At 44.0% G+C, this 16,881-nt stretch overlaps 1 protein-coding gene across 1 annotated transcript in view; it reads right to left on the bottom strand.

Annotated features, from left to right (window-relative positions):
* LOC311161478 (sphingosine-1-phosphate transporter SPNS2-like) overlaps window positions 1–11,678 on the bottom strand; it is a 135,481-nt gene extending 123,803 nt beyond the window's left edge. The window contains exon 1 of the mRNA XM_084219087.1: window positions 11,246–11,678. Within this exon, the coding sequence (XP_084075213.1) occupies window positions 11,246–11,540 (295 nt within the window). The 5' untranslated portion in view covers window positions 11,541–11,678. The remainder of the gene's footprint in view (window positions 1–11,245) is intronic.
* Window positions 11,679–16,881: the final 5,203 nt, after the last annotated feature.

The following is a 16,881-nucleotide window of genomic DNA, read 5'->3' as shown; positions in this document are numbered from 1 at the left end:
TCTTATAGAATAAGCCTGGGACTGCTCCTTTAAAGGACAGAATAATTCAGTCTCTACTGAATTCTGGGTTAAAAGGAAAAAAAACCAAAGCAAAAAACCCAGAGTCTAGAATCAGGTCCTCCAGACTAAGCCCAAGAATATCACTAAAGAAAAACTGCTCTTGTTGGGATATTTAGATACAAGATATTTTTAAATCTACCTAAAAATTGTTATGACACTACCTACCAGAGTCTATTTATACTTTCATAATTATATATATTAATATCTAAAGTGTGTAATTACAAAGGAGCCGATATATTTTAGAAACACCATACTTATAAACCTCTTTTTTTTAAGTAGAAACTTCCTGCATGATTTCAAGATCTGTATTTTAGTTCTTCTGTCTTGATGACTCAATACTAGCAGAGGCAACTGGAGTCCCCATGTTTGAATGGAAACTGTAAACAGGGATCTTCTATATTATGTCAAAGGCATTGATCAAAAAAACCACCAAAACCTTGCTCCTGCAAGAATAAAAGAAATACCTGAAAAGTGTGGAGAAATAAAATAAAAAATAAATAATTAATAATAATAAATTTTCTTCTCAGCAGCTTCCTTCATTAAGAAAAAATATTTATGCATTTGTTTTAATCTATAAAGAGAACTCGAGCATTGAGAAATAGAGAGAGATCTTGCCAGCCAAAAGGGTGATTAATGGAATTTACAAACATCTTAATTATCAGATCAGTGAGACAAATCTACTAACTAGTGGTGTCCACACCATGGCTGAGCCTGCCTGTTGTTTTCTGGCAGTCTCTGGACAGAGAGCAGAGGTGGAACATCTCTGACTGCCTCAACAATGGGAGCTCTCCCACTGCTGGGCTCATGCCGTGCACACAAACCTCTTCTGCAGAGAGCAGTGGCCCAGGAAATCTCTCCCACTCAGGACTGAAGTGGTTTGTGCTTCAATTGCACAAGTCTGAGTGAATAAAACCAAACATCATCAGGTTACAAAGCCCAGTAATTTCTAAATGGTGATGAACGTATTTCCCATTCATGTAGAAAATGAGAAGGGATGGTATAATAGAGCTTGACTAAATATTTAAATCAAAAATGTTAAATCCTCATTCAGATTTGATTGCATCTGCTTACAGACAGAGACCTTTCTCCAGCCACTCACATAACTTCTGGTTTTATTCAAACATCAGCTCCACTTCTGATTGATTCTTGTTAAGTGGCTTTCAGCGATGCAGTGATTTAAATGCACACTTGAGAGGCAAATGTAAGCTTGCAATAAGGTGCAGTTTGACATTTAAACCATTACATATTTTTGATCATATTATGACTACAGAAGCATTACTAATTTTGGCCACTTCCAGATAGAAGTTTAAAAAGCACAATGAAAAGCAGGCCAAAAATGATTTATCTCTCTTTTCTTCAGCAACTGTTGAAACTCTCTTGATACACAGTCCAAAACCCTGAAAATTTTGGTAGCTGTGTAGTAACATAAAGTACTGCCACTGCACCTTAAACAGCTGGAATTGCCAACATGGAAGAGGTGAAAATTTTGACTACTTAAAAATATGTTTCATGAAGGAAATAGCAAGTGACCCTAAAGTTTAGTATATCTGCCAAGACCCTTCTATAATGAAGTAATGAAGAGAAATCGTTAATTTTATTGCTTTTGCAGCTCTTCTGTACAGTTCAAGGTACACCCCAGAGCTGAAAAGCACACAGCAACAGATGCTGGGGAGGTGCTGCTAACTGCTCCTGAGCATCCAGCATCTCTATATGTGTAAAAAGGAGATTAAAAAAACACAGAGGTAAAGGCAATAAAGTTATTTCCTCAATATACTAAGAAATGCTGTTGGAGAGGAGGCCAAGGGTGGAGAGCAGGAGATGTACTCACTATGTGGGGCACCAGTGGCTCCCTACAACCTCATGTTCTGACCAGTGACTCAAGGTTTTTCATACTCAAGGGATTGAGTATTGCTTGTGCACTCTGTATGTAAGTGCAGATGACCACAAGCATCACAATTCCTCTCATTTTGAGGGAAATAAAAAAGTCTTCCTTGTCTTAATACCAACTGGGAATAAGCAGGCAAACACCAGATATTAACTGATCAGCACATTGTTCTTACAGTCAAGAATCAATGCCTAGAAGCCAACACTTGGCATTTTCTGTACCTTGTTATAGGAAAGTCATCATGGAGAGATTAATGTTGGCCCTTCCAAGCATTATTACTCAGGCACTTTGGTCCTTCTGAGTTATAAATTCCTGGAAAATTGCAAAGGAAAAAAAAAATGGTCTCATATCCTAATACTATTACATTAAATAATTTTTTGTCCTCTGTCTTCTCTTCCCCATGAGAAAAGGAACTAACACATCCAAGACGGAGCTGATCAGGAACTGTCAGTTTTAATCAGAGCACTGTAGCTGTCAGTCACCAGTGGCCCTTGGGTATTTTGTTTCCTGAATATATAAAAGATTGTTATCCTGAAAGTTAGTCAGCATTTCTGGCTGCTGGACGGAAATAACAAGACTATTAGAAATGTTTTAACACTGGTATAACTGCAGCAGAATTTGAGTTCTAATAGCTCAGCACACCAACACAGACAATGACCCCTCTTTATGAGCCACACTAGTGCAATAGAAATAATTTCTCCTTATTGCATAGTTTGCACTGTTGGTATTTATTAATAGTGTTGCAATTCTGTATTAATTATTATTTAGCACTGAGAACATGCTTGAAACTGCACAAAATTAGTGCCTGGCCCAAAGTGTTTAAGCAGCTCTGATTCAGTATCCCATAAGCAACATTTCATCCTGTTCAGGGACTGGACAGCAGTGGCACTTGGTCAGCTGATGTCACATCAAATTAATTTACATCCTACAGCTTGGGACAGCCAAGCCCCAGTAGGTCTGGCTGGGGCAAAGTTTACAAGCACCAGTCTGATGGAAAAAACCACCCAACACTAAAGGCAATGTGAAAATGAGAATACAGTATCTTATGCAAAATTATTAGAAAAGAAATCCTGTCATAGTCTCCCATTTTCAAATGAAAAGTCTCACTGAAGAGGAACAGAGCAAGAGCACACAGTGATTTGTGAGCTTCCCAAACTGCCCACCTGGTAGCTGGAAAGCTGTACTAAGGCAGCTGCCTAAGCCAGGATTAAAAGCAAAACTTCCAAGGTCATCAGCACTACACAGGCACAAATCATGAAATGCAAACGTGACAGGCAGAGAGAAGTGAAAATCGCAAATCAACAGCAGGGCAAGACCCCCCCCCACCTTTCAGATCCATACTGCTTTGCTGGCAAACCCTCCTGAGGGATCACTTCTCTGAAATGAGAATATGCAGAGAGCACAGATCAGCAAATCCCAGGACAGCCATGGGAATCAGAGGTAACCTTCAGGCAGGTTTAATTCAGGCCCTGCAGACTTCACACAGACACCAGTCCTGTTGCCACTGTCAGTTCACCCATTTTTGTTGTTTTCCATGTTGCCAAGAACACAGAGCTGTATTCTAAGACAATAATGATATGTTACTAGTACAAATAGGGAAAATAGGAAGCTATGAAACAAATAATTAACTGTGATCTGTTATTTACATAATTATTGGCAGAAGCCTGAACAAGGAGTAAGATGGATTACTGCAGTTTTGGTTCAGTGCAGCCTTAAAATAAAAAAATTAAACAAAAAATCATCACATGCCAAGGCTGAAAGGATTTTCATTCCAGCATGGGGTTCTCTCACTCTGCCAGCCAAACACCAAGCTGTTTCTGCAGCTATTCTCCAGATAAACACTGGTCTTTTCCCCCTGCTCTTCTGTTCAGCTACTGCAGTTGCTGGCCACCAGCAGAAGCATAAGAAATATATTTTAAAAAAATTAATAAACAAACAAAAAATATCTATGGGGGATAATATTGCTCACCAACAACATAACCCTGGTATATTCATATTGCTCAAGACTGAAGTTGGGAAAGGCAAGGCATAAAGCCTAGTTTTTCTTCTGTATTTCTTCTGTATTTCTCTCTCTTCTCTAAAGCTAAAGTTGCTCTATGATTTCAGTTGTGGCAGGAGATCAGTTCTGGAGAAGGAGGATTGATTGATACCTATCTCCTCAAAACCAGAAGTACAGAATAGGTAAGATGTTGCTCTCACAACATGCTAATTGCTGTCTAGAAAGTTCAGCCTGACAGAAGAATTCTGTAATTTTATATAGTGAGAGATAACGTGGTGCTTCCAGCCATGCCTTGTGCAGAGGCTTCCCTGAAACACAGAGCACCATGAAGAGTGGAAAGAGCCACCAGAGCATCCTGAACAGCTCATTCAGGAGCCTTCCAAAAGAAGCCTTCAGACACTCCTGACTGGTGACAGGTCCAAAGTCATGACCACAAGTGGGAAGGGTTCCACATCCCTTCAGTCAGCCAGGGTCCCTTACATTCCCATCCTCCTGATTTTTTACGTCCTGTTGTAAAACCAGGAGCACGGATATCGGCGCTCCCTCCCTTTCACTTCCTTTCCCTGCAACCCTACAGAAATAGCTGGGTTACATCAGACAAAAACACACTCAAAATAACAATGAAAACAGATGTGTCAAGAAAAGAAAAGCCACGCATGAGATGCCTGCTCAGCAGTTCAGCAGTTCTAGGTGGGGTACTTGTCCAGTTGATGAATTGCAGGGTGAGAGGTTTTACAGCACCAAAGTCAAAAGGGGGCATCTAGTACGTAACAACTCAGTAGTAATGACTGGGGGATTGTTGTTTGGTTCAGGTTGTTTGGGGGTTTCTTTCTCTTATTTTGCTCCTACCTGTCTCAGATTTGCCTCTTGATTTTCACACCAAGAATTTCAGACCAGCTCACCAAAAATTCAATTCACGGGAGAGGTCCATGCCAAGATGTGTACTCAAAACTTCTCTGGAAACCATGAGGTGTTGTTCACCTCACTTACACCTCTCTGGGCTCTGAGCCCAAGCCCATTTTGCTCAGCTCCCATTAACTTCCCTGGCCCCTTAGGCACCTCACAGGTTCTTTGTAGAACTCATTTTGCACACACACATTTTTTCTAGAACACTCATCACCCTACATACATAGTGCCAATTTCCACAAAACTCTCTCAGCCAGAAGGGCATCATCCTCCTTTATCCATTTCCAACAGATATCTTCATCCTTTCTCCTGTGATGTTCATCATTTTTGGAAGATGCTGTTTGTAAACTCTTGTTAAAATCTGCCCTTTTTTTCCTTAAAATCCGTCCTCACCCCTTGGCTATACTGCCTACTAAAAAGCCACATCTGCTTATCTTCTGGGATCCCTCCCACTGACCAGTGCTGTCTCTTGTGTCCCTCTGACTCTCCACCCTTAGCCTGCAACTCTGACATATCTTGGAGATATGGAGATAGATGTGGACTGTAAGCACTTTGGGGCCACCACCTGATTCCACAGAAGCTGCACAACCATGTCCTGGTCTATAACACACATCAAGAAATTATGATGCAAACAAGCAATTCAGAAGAGTTCTGATCTCTGGAGTTCCTAATTTTTATCTGTCAAATAAAGTCATGGTTTCCCATTGAATCTCCTGAAGAGGTACCAGGAACTTCTGATAGTTATAAGGAACCTCAAGACCTTTACAAACCTTATCTGATGTAAGTGATACATTATAACACCTTTCAACCACAAGTTCCCCTGCAGTTGAAATACCAAGTAAGAGTTATGGGATTTTGTATTACAGGAAAAGTCACCAGTTTTTAACAATATCTGTTCAAATTTATAACCCATCATGCTGCGTCATCAGCAGCTCATTTGCTTCTCATGCACAGTGTACCAGAAAAAATGAAGAGTAAATGTTCTCAGTTAGTCCCATTTATTAGAATTTAACCCTCTTGCAGCTTGGTGTGGTATTTGAAAAGTCTGAAGGGATGATTACAGATTTCCCACACTTTTGACCAGAGAAGCTTTATCACAAAGCTTCTGGTGCTGACAGTCACAGAGATCAAGGGACTAGTAAGATCATTACATTATTCTTAAGAACACACTCAATATTTATGAGTATATTAACTCCATGTAATAAAGGCCACATTCTCTGGCTGTGATGCCTTGGATGCTTTGGGGATAAAATTAATCAACATGCATGAAAGAGGATCTCAGAGTCAAACAGGAAAATCTGCACATAATAACAAAGATAGTTAGTATCTGGCAAACCTACAGCACAAGGAAAAAAAAATACTATGATTAAACATAATAAGACTTCACTTGAAATGTAAAATACTCTGGAACAAATCCTGCCAACTTGCATAAGCATCAGCAAACAGGAAGCAGCAGCCTTTGCAATAACATCCATCACACAGGGAAAACAACACTAGAGAACAAGATGCTATGGCACAGTCCCCATCACTGTGCTGCAGAGCACTTTCTGTCTCCTGCTTTTGAAGTGCATGAGGTTCAAGTCTAACTTCTGCTCCCAAAGTAGGACTTGTTGAATTGGAGTCAGTAGCAGGTCCCTGCTGCCCAATTAAAACACTGTCATCCTTTCACAAACTCTCACATGTGTTAGCTGGCAGCACTGCTGCCTCAAGTGCATTCTGTCAGTATTATTTTCTAATATTTTCCAGCATTACAGCCCTTCCAGAGCTGTGTCCTGGGTGCTTGCCCTGCCTCTTAATACTTCCCTCCCTGAAGCTATGAGCTCTAAGTATAGTCTTGTCACAAGGGGAGAAGGGGCTCTTTTTATCCCCTTCCATGGGAATTCTCTGACTACATTGACTAAGATACACCCAGTGGGGCACTATGTTACCATCAGAAATGCGAGCTCACAAGTAAAAAGCAGCAGTTTTGGCTCACAACATCTTTGCACTTGAGAGTTAGTGCTGAACCTTTCCTAACCCTTCAGCTGGAGTCTGTACTACATAGTTGTAAACTTGACTTTCAACTTTCAGCAATCATTTGCATGTGTGTATCTTCAAAGAATGGCATTTGATTTGCAACTATGTGTTGTAATGAGAGGCTAATTAACACAAATACAGTTATTAGCAAGTTGCAGACATTTAAAGGACAAAACCAGCAGACCAAAGTCTGTGACGTACTGTGTGACAGCGATGGAGAACCTCAAGGATGAACTGATACCAGCCAAGGCTCTGCCACTAACTCCATTACCACAGGCAAATCACCAACATTCTGCAACTTGGTTTCCCCTTCTGTAGTGGGATAGTGAGACTCATTTACTTTGCTGGGTAGTTCTCCAGCTTAATTAAATCGTTACCTTTAAATTAAAGCACTACAGAAATGCCAGGAAGTAGCATCTGAATTAGAAGGTGGAGGTGACACCCTAATGAAGCAAGACTATTTTCATCGTCAACAGCAGGCACAGTAAAAGGTCACCCATGGTTTAATTGTGAAACCACATTCCAAGCTTCTGAAGGCAAGATGACTTTTCCCAAAACTTCATTAAGGAAGAAGATATGTCCTAGCATCATGGGATGGCTGAAATCCTGCAGTTTCACAGGAAATCTGCAATGGTTTCATTACTTTGTTTTCCCCTCGTTTGCTATCCCAATAGCAGCAAAATATCACAGCTTTTGAAAGAATGCTTTCTGCACAGGCAGCTGCTATCAGGATGGTCAAAGACCTATTAAGAAAATTGCAGAGGATCATTTCCCTTCAAGTTGGTAATGCTCAGCACTGATTGAGTTTTCAATCCTTTCTTTACAAGAGCCACAGTTAGTAGAGGCACTGGCACTTTTTGTCTGGGACCGAAGTCCCCAAGTATCAGTATGCTCCAACATACTCCACACACGCTGGAAATTTCCAACTCTTTCTAAACATAAGGACCTTATTGAAATACACACTACTGCTGTGCAGACTTTTTATTTTTAAGTACTGGAAGAAACTTATTCTGAAACCTTAAGAAACAGTCCAGTCCTCAGTGGAGGCCCATTTTCATCATGTATTCCCAAAAAAGCAGCAAACTTAGTGTCAGATGTAAAGCTGTGCATGCCCTGTATCTTGGAAACTGCACTCAAACTCTGTCCCAGATACCAAAAAGGCCTATCCCATCATAAACTCATTTAGTCCATACTGGGAAGTCATTAAACCAAAACCAGGAAAACAGGCAGCTACTTCCTTGTGTGTTGCACTTGAAAAAAAAAAGATTACCCAAAACCAACTCATTATACACAATGTTTATGTGTCCAGAGTGTAAACACCAAGAAATAACACATTTGCTGTTTGCTTTGTAGCAATGCAAAAGCTTTTACTTTTGAGGGCAAGATGTGGTATAGGACAGGTCAGCCTAGTTCTTTCTATTACATAAGATGCTCTTGCATTGACTGGATACATGCTACCCAGCTTCTGTGAGGCTATGTGAGAAAATAGTGGAAGATATTCAGGAAATTACAACTGGAAATAACTCTGTATATGATTTAACCCCAGTAAATAAATATATACTTGTTATAGATATATATTTTATATACATATATATTTTATATTATATATTATATTTATATATTTTTAATTTTTATTTATTATATATACACTAAATATATACTTGTTTTTTCTTATACTTTTTGGCCAACCAAAATGATTGCAACTAAGTTCCCAAGTAAGACAGAAGATGTTCTTGGAGTATTGTGCCCATACAGCTGGATACTCTGTTTGCTTATGTCTGTCTGTCAGCTGCCTGCTAATTGCTTTTGAGGCCACTGACCTACCTTTGACTAAATTTGACAGCAGGAAGAAGTCCCAAAGCTTCCAACACTTTCATTAAAAAAAAATGGTTGGGGAGATGCAAGACTCTAATAAGACAAGAAGAGAAAGGCTAATGACAAAGGTCAACTTATTTGACATCAGAGAATCCACAGCAGGGATCACCCTGGAGACAAATCCTCAGGAACCAGTTTCCATTGGTACTGCTGCTCTTCCAACACTTGTTTCAAATAGAGCTGGAACCAGAAATTAATTCCAGTTCTCACAACAGTCCACTGGCCTTAGGTAAATCATAACTTCTGATGCTACTTCCCCTGCCATAACGTGGCTGGTGTTAAAATCCCTTATTATGTTGCTGCAACAATTCATATTTGAAATGTACTTTGAAGGTCTGGAGAGTTGTATTTACTAATTATTACCTGTCTTGAGACATGAGCTGCATATTCAAAGTGCTAGCTTGATTCATCTGCAAGTGCACATCACATAAGCATGTGGTATGCACTAAGACTCAAAATACAAAAGTAAAGATTACTTTTAGAGAAGACTTTATAATCAAGTCAGTTTTGAGCTCAAAACATATAATTTTTATTACCACAACTCTTCCATTACACTGGATTTAAATTATTTCATGTTTTAGATTAGCACTTTGTATTAGACCAGTTTGAAAAGTAAATACCAATTGACTGAAGACAAAAAGCCCATGCAAAGTTTGATTCTGTCCCCAAAGGCAAGTCTGATGTCTGAGATCTTAAACCTTTGATATCAAGCTGAATGTTAATAGATAAATTCCACAGGGCAGTTGAGGAGCACAGTAATACCAGAGCTTTTCCTAGGAATACCAGCAATCACAGCATTGGGTTTGGCAATGCCACATTACAGTAAGCAGTCATTTTTATCTTCTGCTTCGTCAGGCACCTTCCAGCCTTTCCAGAAAAGAAGATGCTTTCAGTTCTTGCAGGCAGAAAAATCAGATGGCAAAGGTCTTGGTGAAAGTGCTAGAGCAAATAAGTGAAATAGATGTGATTTTTATTTTTTTTTAAGATTGCATGATGGGGGGAAGAGCTTCCTAAAAAGGAAACTTCCCATGCATTAAAGGTGCTTTGTAGAAAAACTCCACTTAGAGAGGTCCCTATTTGAGGGCAAGGGAGCACACTACAATTTCCTTCAATAATAACAGGTTAACCTTCTATCTTCAAGCTTCCTTCTGTAACAGACTGACTACCAGCTGAGTACTTAATATCTTCCAATACTGGCCTTTACATTTCCTGAAGGAACAAGCCACATCTAAAAAGAAAAACAAAAAAGCCACAATGGTGCCAGCTAAATTCTCCTTCTAATCCTTCCCATCTCCCTACTCCAGACAAAATAAATACAACCTGGCCAACTTATTCTAACAACAGTGACTTAGATTTATGTCCCTTGCTCTCTATCACTGCCCTACAAACATATATTATTTTAATGTAGTATAAACAAATATTGGATTTGCTTAACACCACATTGAGTCCTAGTGATTAAAACATATATATGCATAGAGAAAAATTCATACATGCACAAACCCCTTTGTAAGCTCTGAGGATAAAATTATCAGTATTGCCAAACAGAGAATATGTATTATATTCTAATGACATGAGACAGTTGATTACCAACAAGCCTACTTCATTTCTAATTAGAAAAAGTTCAGTGATTATCTTCTTCCCTGCTGTTATTGCCTGACAAGAATAAACAAGGAGTCCTCTCTAGGGATGGCACAGTAAACATCCAAGCAGTCATTGGCTTTGGAGCTGAGCTTCTCAGGAGTAGTAGGTACTGAGGAACATAGTGGTTCACACACTATGGCTGGTCACACATCCACCAGCGCACGACTTTAAGTGTTTACCTTAAGAAAACCGAGCTTTGCAAAGTGCATTGCAGCTGCCTAGCCGCTGGTCCTGCGCTCGCTCCTGCCAGCTCTGCTGTCACCTGCTCGGGAGTTCTGCAGGGAAGGGACCCTCCTTGGCACAGGGCTGAAGGGCAGCCCGCCGCTCCAGGCTGGACGCACTCCGCAGAAACAAAGCAAAGGGGATTTGCTTCGCTGCGATTTTCACCCAAGGACACCCCGCTCGCACGTCTCCCCCCGTGCGGCAGCAGGCTGTGTGTCCCTCCGGCCGCAGCTGCACCTGTCGCCCGCAGCGTTCGCCCTGTGCCGGGATCGATAACGCGTCTGCCATCGCCCCGAGCCTCGCCGAGCGCCCTCCGCTCTCACCGCGCCGCAGACACCGGTCCCTCCCGAACCCCAGCGAGCACCGATTCCGCCATCGAGCCCAGACAAACAAAGGGCGCTCCTCTTATTTTCGATAAAATTCACACTAACTAGAGAACAATACCGGAGGGGCCGCACAATGGGCACCGGCCGCGCCGCATCCCTCACGCCATCCCTCCTCTCCAGCCCCGGCACGGCGGGCGAGCCCCGCTTAGCCGAGCCCGGGACAACCCTGGGGACGGCGGCGGCTGCACCGTGCCCACCGGGAAGGGCTGTCCCTGGGCAGCGGGGGATGCCCTCACGGCCGCGGGGTGCGCTCACCTGCCACGGTGTACCGGTCCAGGTAGTTGAGCACGTTGCCCACACTGAGGATGCCGGCGGCCGCTACCCGGGCCCGGCCGAGGGTCGGCGCCTTGCGGAGGGCGGCGGGGCGGTCCGGGTGCTTGCCCGCCGCCGGGGGGTTCATCCTGCCCGACAGGGTCTGCACCTCGCCCTCGACACCCCGGCCGCAGCAGCCCCGCTCGCCGTCCTCCTCCTCCTCCTCGTCGCCAGCTCGGAGCCGCCCGCCGCAGACTGGGCTGCTACCGGAGGAGCCGTCGCTTTCCAGGCACATCATGGGCTGCGGGAGGGAATCTCGGCGTGCGGGAGCCCGGGCGGGGAGACCGATGGATGGATGAACGGGCGGACGGACGGACAGACGGACGGAGAGAGCGAGCGGAGCGCGCTCAGCGCCGCATCCCGCGGTCGCCCCGAGCCTGCCCGGGACCGGCCGGCACTGACAGCGCGGGCGGGGGCGGGGCGGGGGCCGGGGGAGGCTCCGCCCCTGCCCCGCGCCCCGCCCCGCCTCGGCGGCCGTGCGCGCCCCGCCCCAGCGGCCCCGAGGGGTCCGTGCGGCCGGCCCGGGGCGGCGCAGCAGGGCGGCGCCTCAGCCGCCCATGAACCGGCCCGAACAGGTGCCCCCCCGCTCAGCCGTGCTGTACAGCGGCTCTTCAGCCGTCCGCGCCCCCGCCCGTAGGGGTGTCCCCTCAGGCCGCCTCCTCATTCCTCCTCAGACCGGCCCCGAGGGGTCCGTCAGCCGCTTCAGGTCGGCACCTCATCTGTTTTCAGTGTGGCCCTGAGTGTGTCCCTCCAGCACCCCCAGGTGCCCTGAGGGAGTCCTGAGCCCAGCCAGGAGCGTGTCCCCCCTCAGCTCGCCTCAGCCCGGCCATGAGGGGCGGTTCCTCAGAAAGCTCAGCTCGGCCCTGAGGGGATCCCCCCATAGCCCAGCCCAGCCCAGCCCGGCCCGGGCATGAGGGGGTTTTCCCTCTGTCCGCCTCAAGTGATCGCCTCAGCTCTGCTGTGAGGGGGTTCTCCCTCAGCTCACCTCAGCCGCGCCCCTCAGCCCGGGAGAGGCCAGGTCTTACCTACCCAGCCTCACCAGAGCACTGGGTCATGTAATGGATTTCCTTTATCTGCCTTTAATATTCTTCAGCACTGCACAACGAGCTTCAAACACACGGGTGGGCGGAAGTGTGGAGGTAGCTGGAAGAAAAACGAACCCACCAAACAAAACCAATGGCTCCAGCACTGCTGGCTTGTACCCCACAATGAACTCCATGTGGACTGTGCAGGCCCACCCTCAGATGTGGATTTTAAGAATAAATCTGTCCAAAAGTTCTTTTGGCCTATCCTGAGTGCCCAGAGCTGTCTCCTGGGCAGGGAAGGGACAGTGCCATGCAGGGCGAGGGCTCGCTGGGATGTGCCACAGACCTCACAACTTCCTGCTTGGCCCCAGATGATTTTCCTACTGCACAAAAGCAGCTTCAGGAACAACACACATCTTCAAAGGAAATAAAATTGCTCTGGAGTTCCCCCCACTGCAAACAGTTCCATCCCGCTCCCTATAAAGTTCCACCTTTGAGCTAAGAACGGCCAAGAAACATTTCATTTCAAAAGGAGAATCTTCAAAGAGATAAAAGTGTTCACAAGCAGAGTGGCTCCAGCCTGTCATACCTGTCATAAAACTACAAAAGGTAACTAAAACCAGAGAAATAAAAAGACTGCTGGAGAACCAACACATGTCCAAAACCAGCATGTTACAATTTCAGATTTCTCTCAGTTTGTTGATATTACCTAAGAAAATGCGTTGTGATTAAAGCCCTTGTCTCTCAGGTATTTAAAGAAATCCCCCCTGCCTTTCTCTGAGGAACGCAGAGCTGCTTGCAGCACAGCCCGTGTGTGTGTGTGCTCAGCATACCTGGCTGTGTCACACCCTGCTCACCAATGACACCAGATTGAGACTATGCCAGAAATCTGGGAGATACCACCCTCAAGATACATAAGGGATACATAACCCTCAAGATGCTACCAGAGAAAAGGGCACTTTTTGGTGAGTCACCTGCAATTCAGGGCTGTTTGTGCAACACTGCTGAGGACAGGAGCAAACACCATTTCCGGTGGTAGGTGACACTCCCAAACTGTGAGTGGTGACAATTTAACATTGGGAATGGGTCTGCACAGATGTTCCTGAGTTCATTTCAGTGACAGAAACAACATATCTGGTGTGATGATAATGTTCAGGTTGACTTATGGAAGTCTAGGGGATCGTTTTGTGCTCCATAGCAGCATCTGCAGTTCAGATGTATATGGGAACAGTTATATTGACAAAAGTGCTTATTCATGTCCCCACTAATTTCAGAATTCTAGTGGTGTACCTAATTTGGTTAAGTCACAGTGCTCATATGTTATACAGTCCAAAAGGAAACACAAACAAACAAAAAAAAAACGAAAACCAAACCAACCAAAACCAACAGAAAATGGTAGAACTAAAAATAAGAAAAAGAAAGCAAAAAAGGAAAAGAAAGAAAATAAGAAAAAGGAAAAAAGAAATGAAATGGCTTCACAAGGTCTACTTGGCTTGCTCAGTAGTGGAGGCAAAACTCATGGGTTTTTTAACTTATCAGGCACTAAACACAGCTGAAGTGCCACTTCAAGGAGTCCCACAGAGAGTAGCCAAAGTGTCCAGGAGCCCTCAGATACAAATTATCTGCTCCACAGTCTATTCTATGCTCTGCTATTACACTCTCACAGTCTGTTTTCCCACTGCTTGGTCTACCCCAGGCTCTGCACACAGAAAACAATGTTCAGAAAATGTCAATGAGATTAAAAGGTAGGTTAAAATTGAAGACCTTAGTCTCTTGAGTCAGATGGTTCTCCTGAAAGCAGCTAAGAAAGCACAGTTTTCTTAAGGAACAGGTGTTTTATTTCATTTTTTCTTTTCATTTAACCAGTATCAAGCACACAAGCACAGCTAACACTGGAGCCAGGGTGGCTTAATGCACATTAGAATAACTGCCTAAAAAGACTAGGGAGTGGCTTCTCCAAATCTCCTCAATCCAGCAAATCCCCAAGAAACGAAAAAAATCATCCCAAACACCAACTTACTATTAAAGGTCAACATATATGTTCCAAAGATTAGGCAGACTTCTGATGGCCATGGAGCAATGCAGGACCAAGCTGAAGGAGCACACAAGAGCATCCTTTTATTGCTGATGTAGGGAGAAGTTTCAGCCCAGAGACAACCACAGATACAGCACAAAGACATTGGCTGGGCAGTGAGTTATGTGGCCACACAGAGTCTTGCAGCCAACCCTAACACTTCAACTGTACATGGAAAGCTCACAGACAAACACAGACAATGCCATTGCATCCATGTCACAAGATTTATGTGAAGAGAAAGCAGAGGGAACTGGAAAAATTGTAATAGAATGGTCTTTACTGGCAGGATGAATCATAGAACTGAGCTGCTTTTAAGAGGAACAGCACAGATTCTAGCTCAGAGACATTGCTGGGCTTGGCTGTTACAGGGTATTGAGAGGCAGCTTGATTACACTGTGCAAGTTCTAACATGGGGAGAAAAACACCAGTTTTAAGAGCTCTAATCAAGGGGGAAAAGGCATAGCAAGAACCAGAACAATGCTTAGAGCTGGAGTTAGAAAAATTCTAATGAATCATCTGGTTCATATTTGTTACAGAGTGATTATCCTCTGGAACAAAATACTAAAGAAGGAGTGTATTTTCTATCCCTTTCTGTACCTCTGATCCAGGTTTGATTGCCTTTCTAGAAAGTGCATTATTGAATTCAAGATGAGCTCTTGCACTCCCTGCAGAGAGAATGGGCTGTAATTTGATGATACAGGAGCTCAGACTAGGTGGGTTGAAGTCCTAGCCCTGAAGAGACCAGTTCTTACTCTGCTTACCAAGCACGCATTTTCTGCACCTACCTCAGTCATTAGATTGATCTGAGAACAACCCCTAGGAAAGTACATGACAACAACCCTATCTTGAAATGGTGACTGCACGACAGGAGTGTCCACATAGCCCAGATGTTAAAAAAAAGATGGACAGCATCCTCCTGGTACTGGGGTACTAAATTTTGTCTAAAAGCTAGAAATCTCCTCCATACTGGGATCACCACCAAGAAGTATGTGGATACATTGAAAAGCAAGTCAGAACTCAGCTAGCTTATCTTCCAGCTTCTTCCACATTAAGCATGTCTCTGCTCCAGAGTGAGCCCTGGCCAGTTCCTGCAGAATCAAGTGAACATTAGTAGGAGTGAGAGAATTAGCAGCCTTCCTGGTCTCTGAGAGCCCCTCAGCCCGTACCCCATCCCTGTCTGGTCCCAGTGCCACAAACACAATGCTGTCCAGCAAAAGCAGACCAAAGCAAACCAGGCACTAGTCCTGTGCTGAGGGAACTTGCAGGCATCTGGCTGCATATTCCATGAGGAAAGAACAGACTCACATGTTAGTAACCCTGCTCTCTCCGAGGGCAGTCAACAGAGCATATCCCTTCAGGGATTATTTTCTTCCTTTCAGTATTTTGTTAGTATTGTAAAAGCTTGAAAATGTTTATTTTAGTTTATCCTAGTCTGCACTTATTGATTTTTCCTCATCTCCAGAGTTCTAGAGAGGGTCATTATGAGTAGAAGTGCTTCTGTTTGACAACAGAACTTATCTTCAAGGAAACAAACCCACATTTGCCAGTGTACCAGTATTAACTTCAGTGACATAGACCAGCAGCTGCTCCAGGGGCTGTTCCTGGCCTGCAGAAGGTCAAGAGCAGACTCCCACCTTCTCTCCCAAGGGAACATGGCTGTTTGCGGAGAAGAATGGGGAGCTGGACCACCTGTGGAAGGCAAAACCCAGGTGATTGATAACCAGGCCGGACCTCACCTAGTTTAAGCAGTTACTGGAGGCTGAGGAACTGGACCATCACGAGAACATCACATTGCCCTTTTGGAAATATTGGAAATTAGTTTAGCTTTGTTCAAATCCACTTTTCTTCTTCAGTTAGTAAAAATCTTGGGGAAAAAACCCCACTTTTTTGTCCTCAGAAAGTCACAACAATGTCTAAACCAGAACTGTCAAAAGGCTGGAGTCTCCCTGAAGTAATGCTTTGCCAAAATGTACACCAGTGTAGCCCCTACCATTATCAGGAGCAGTAACTGCATACAGCAGTCTAACATGTTCAACTGTAAATAATTATGACTCAATGCTATTATTGTCCTTTTCCTGTTTTGCTTTATCTGATTCAAAATCAAGACTCAAATACAGACACACAGAGACACACAGCTTCTCACTTGAGAAAAATAGAGCTACAGAGTGCTATACTACAGGATCACAAACCCCAGATTTTGGGTTATCCAGATAGGAGCCCCAAACTGATGAAATTCCATGAAAAGTCATATCATCAGGTGGTCATCGAGGCTGTGAGGGCAACAGAAACATGATGGAGGCAAAACAGTGAATCAAAAGAAAAATCCATGAACAGGAGCTGGCATCTCCAGGCCCAGCTATTTTCTGATCCTCACACTGTTGTGCCGGAAAAGATAAATTGGATGCAGAAGAAGCTGTATTTCCATGAAAACATTTAGCTTTTGCAACAATACAAGCAGCTGCTCTCACCCTCCACTACAA

Source organism: Fringilla coelebs (genome assembly GCF_963513975.1).
Source record: "Fringilla coelebs genome assembly, chromosome: 20".
In the NCBI taxonomy this organism is placed as follows: domain Eukaryota; kingdom Metazoa; phylum Chordata; class Aves; order Passeriformes; family Fringillidae; genus Fringilla; species Fringilla coelebs.
The sequence above is the reverse complement of the archived record's forward strand: the minus strand, read 5'-3'. Positions and strand labels throughout refer to the sequence as shown.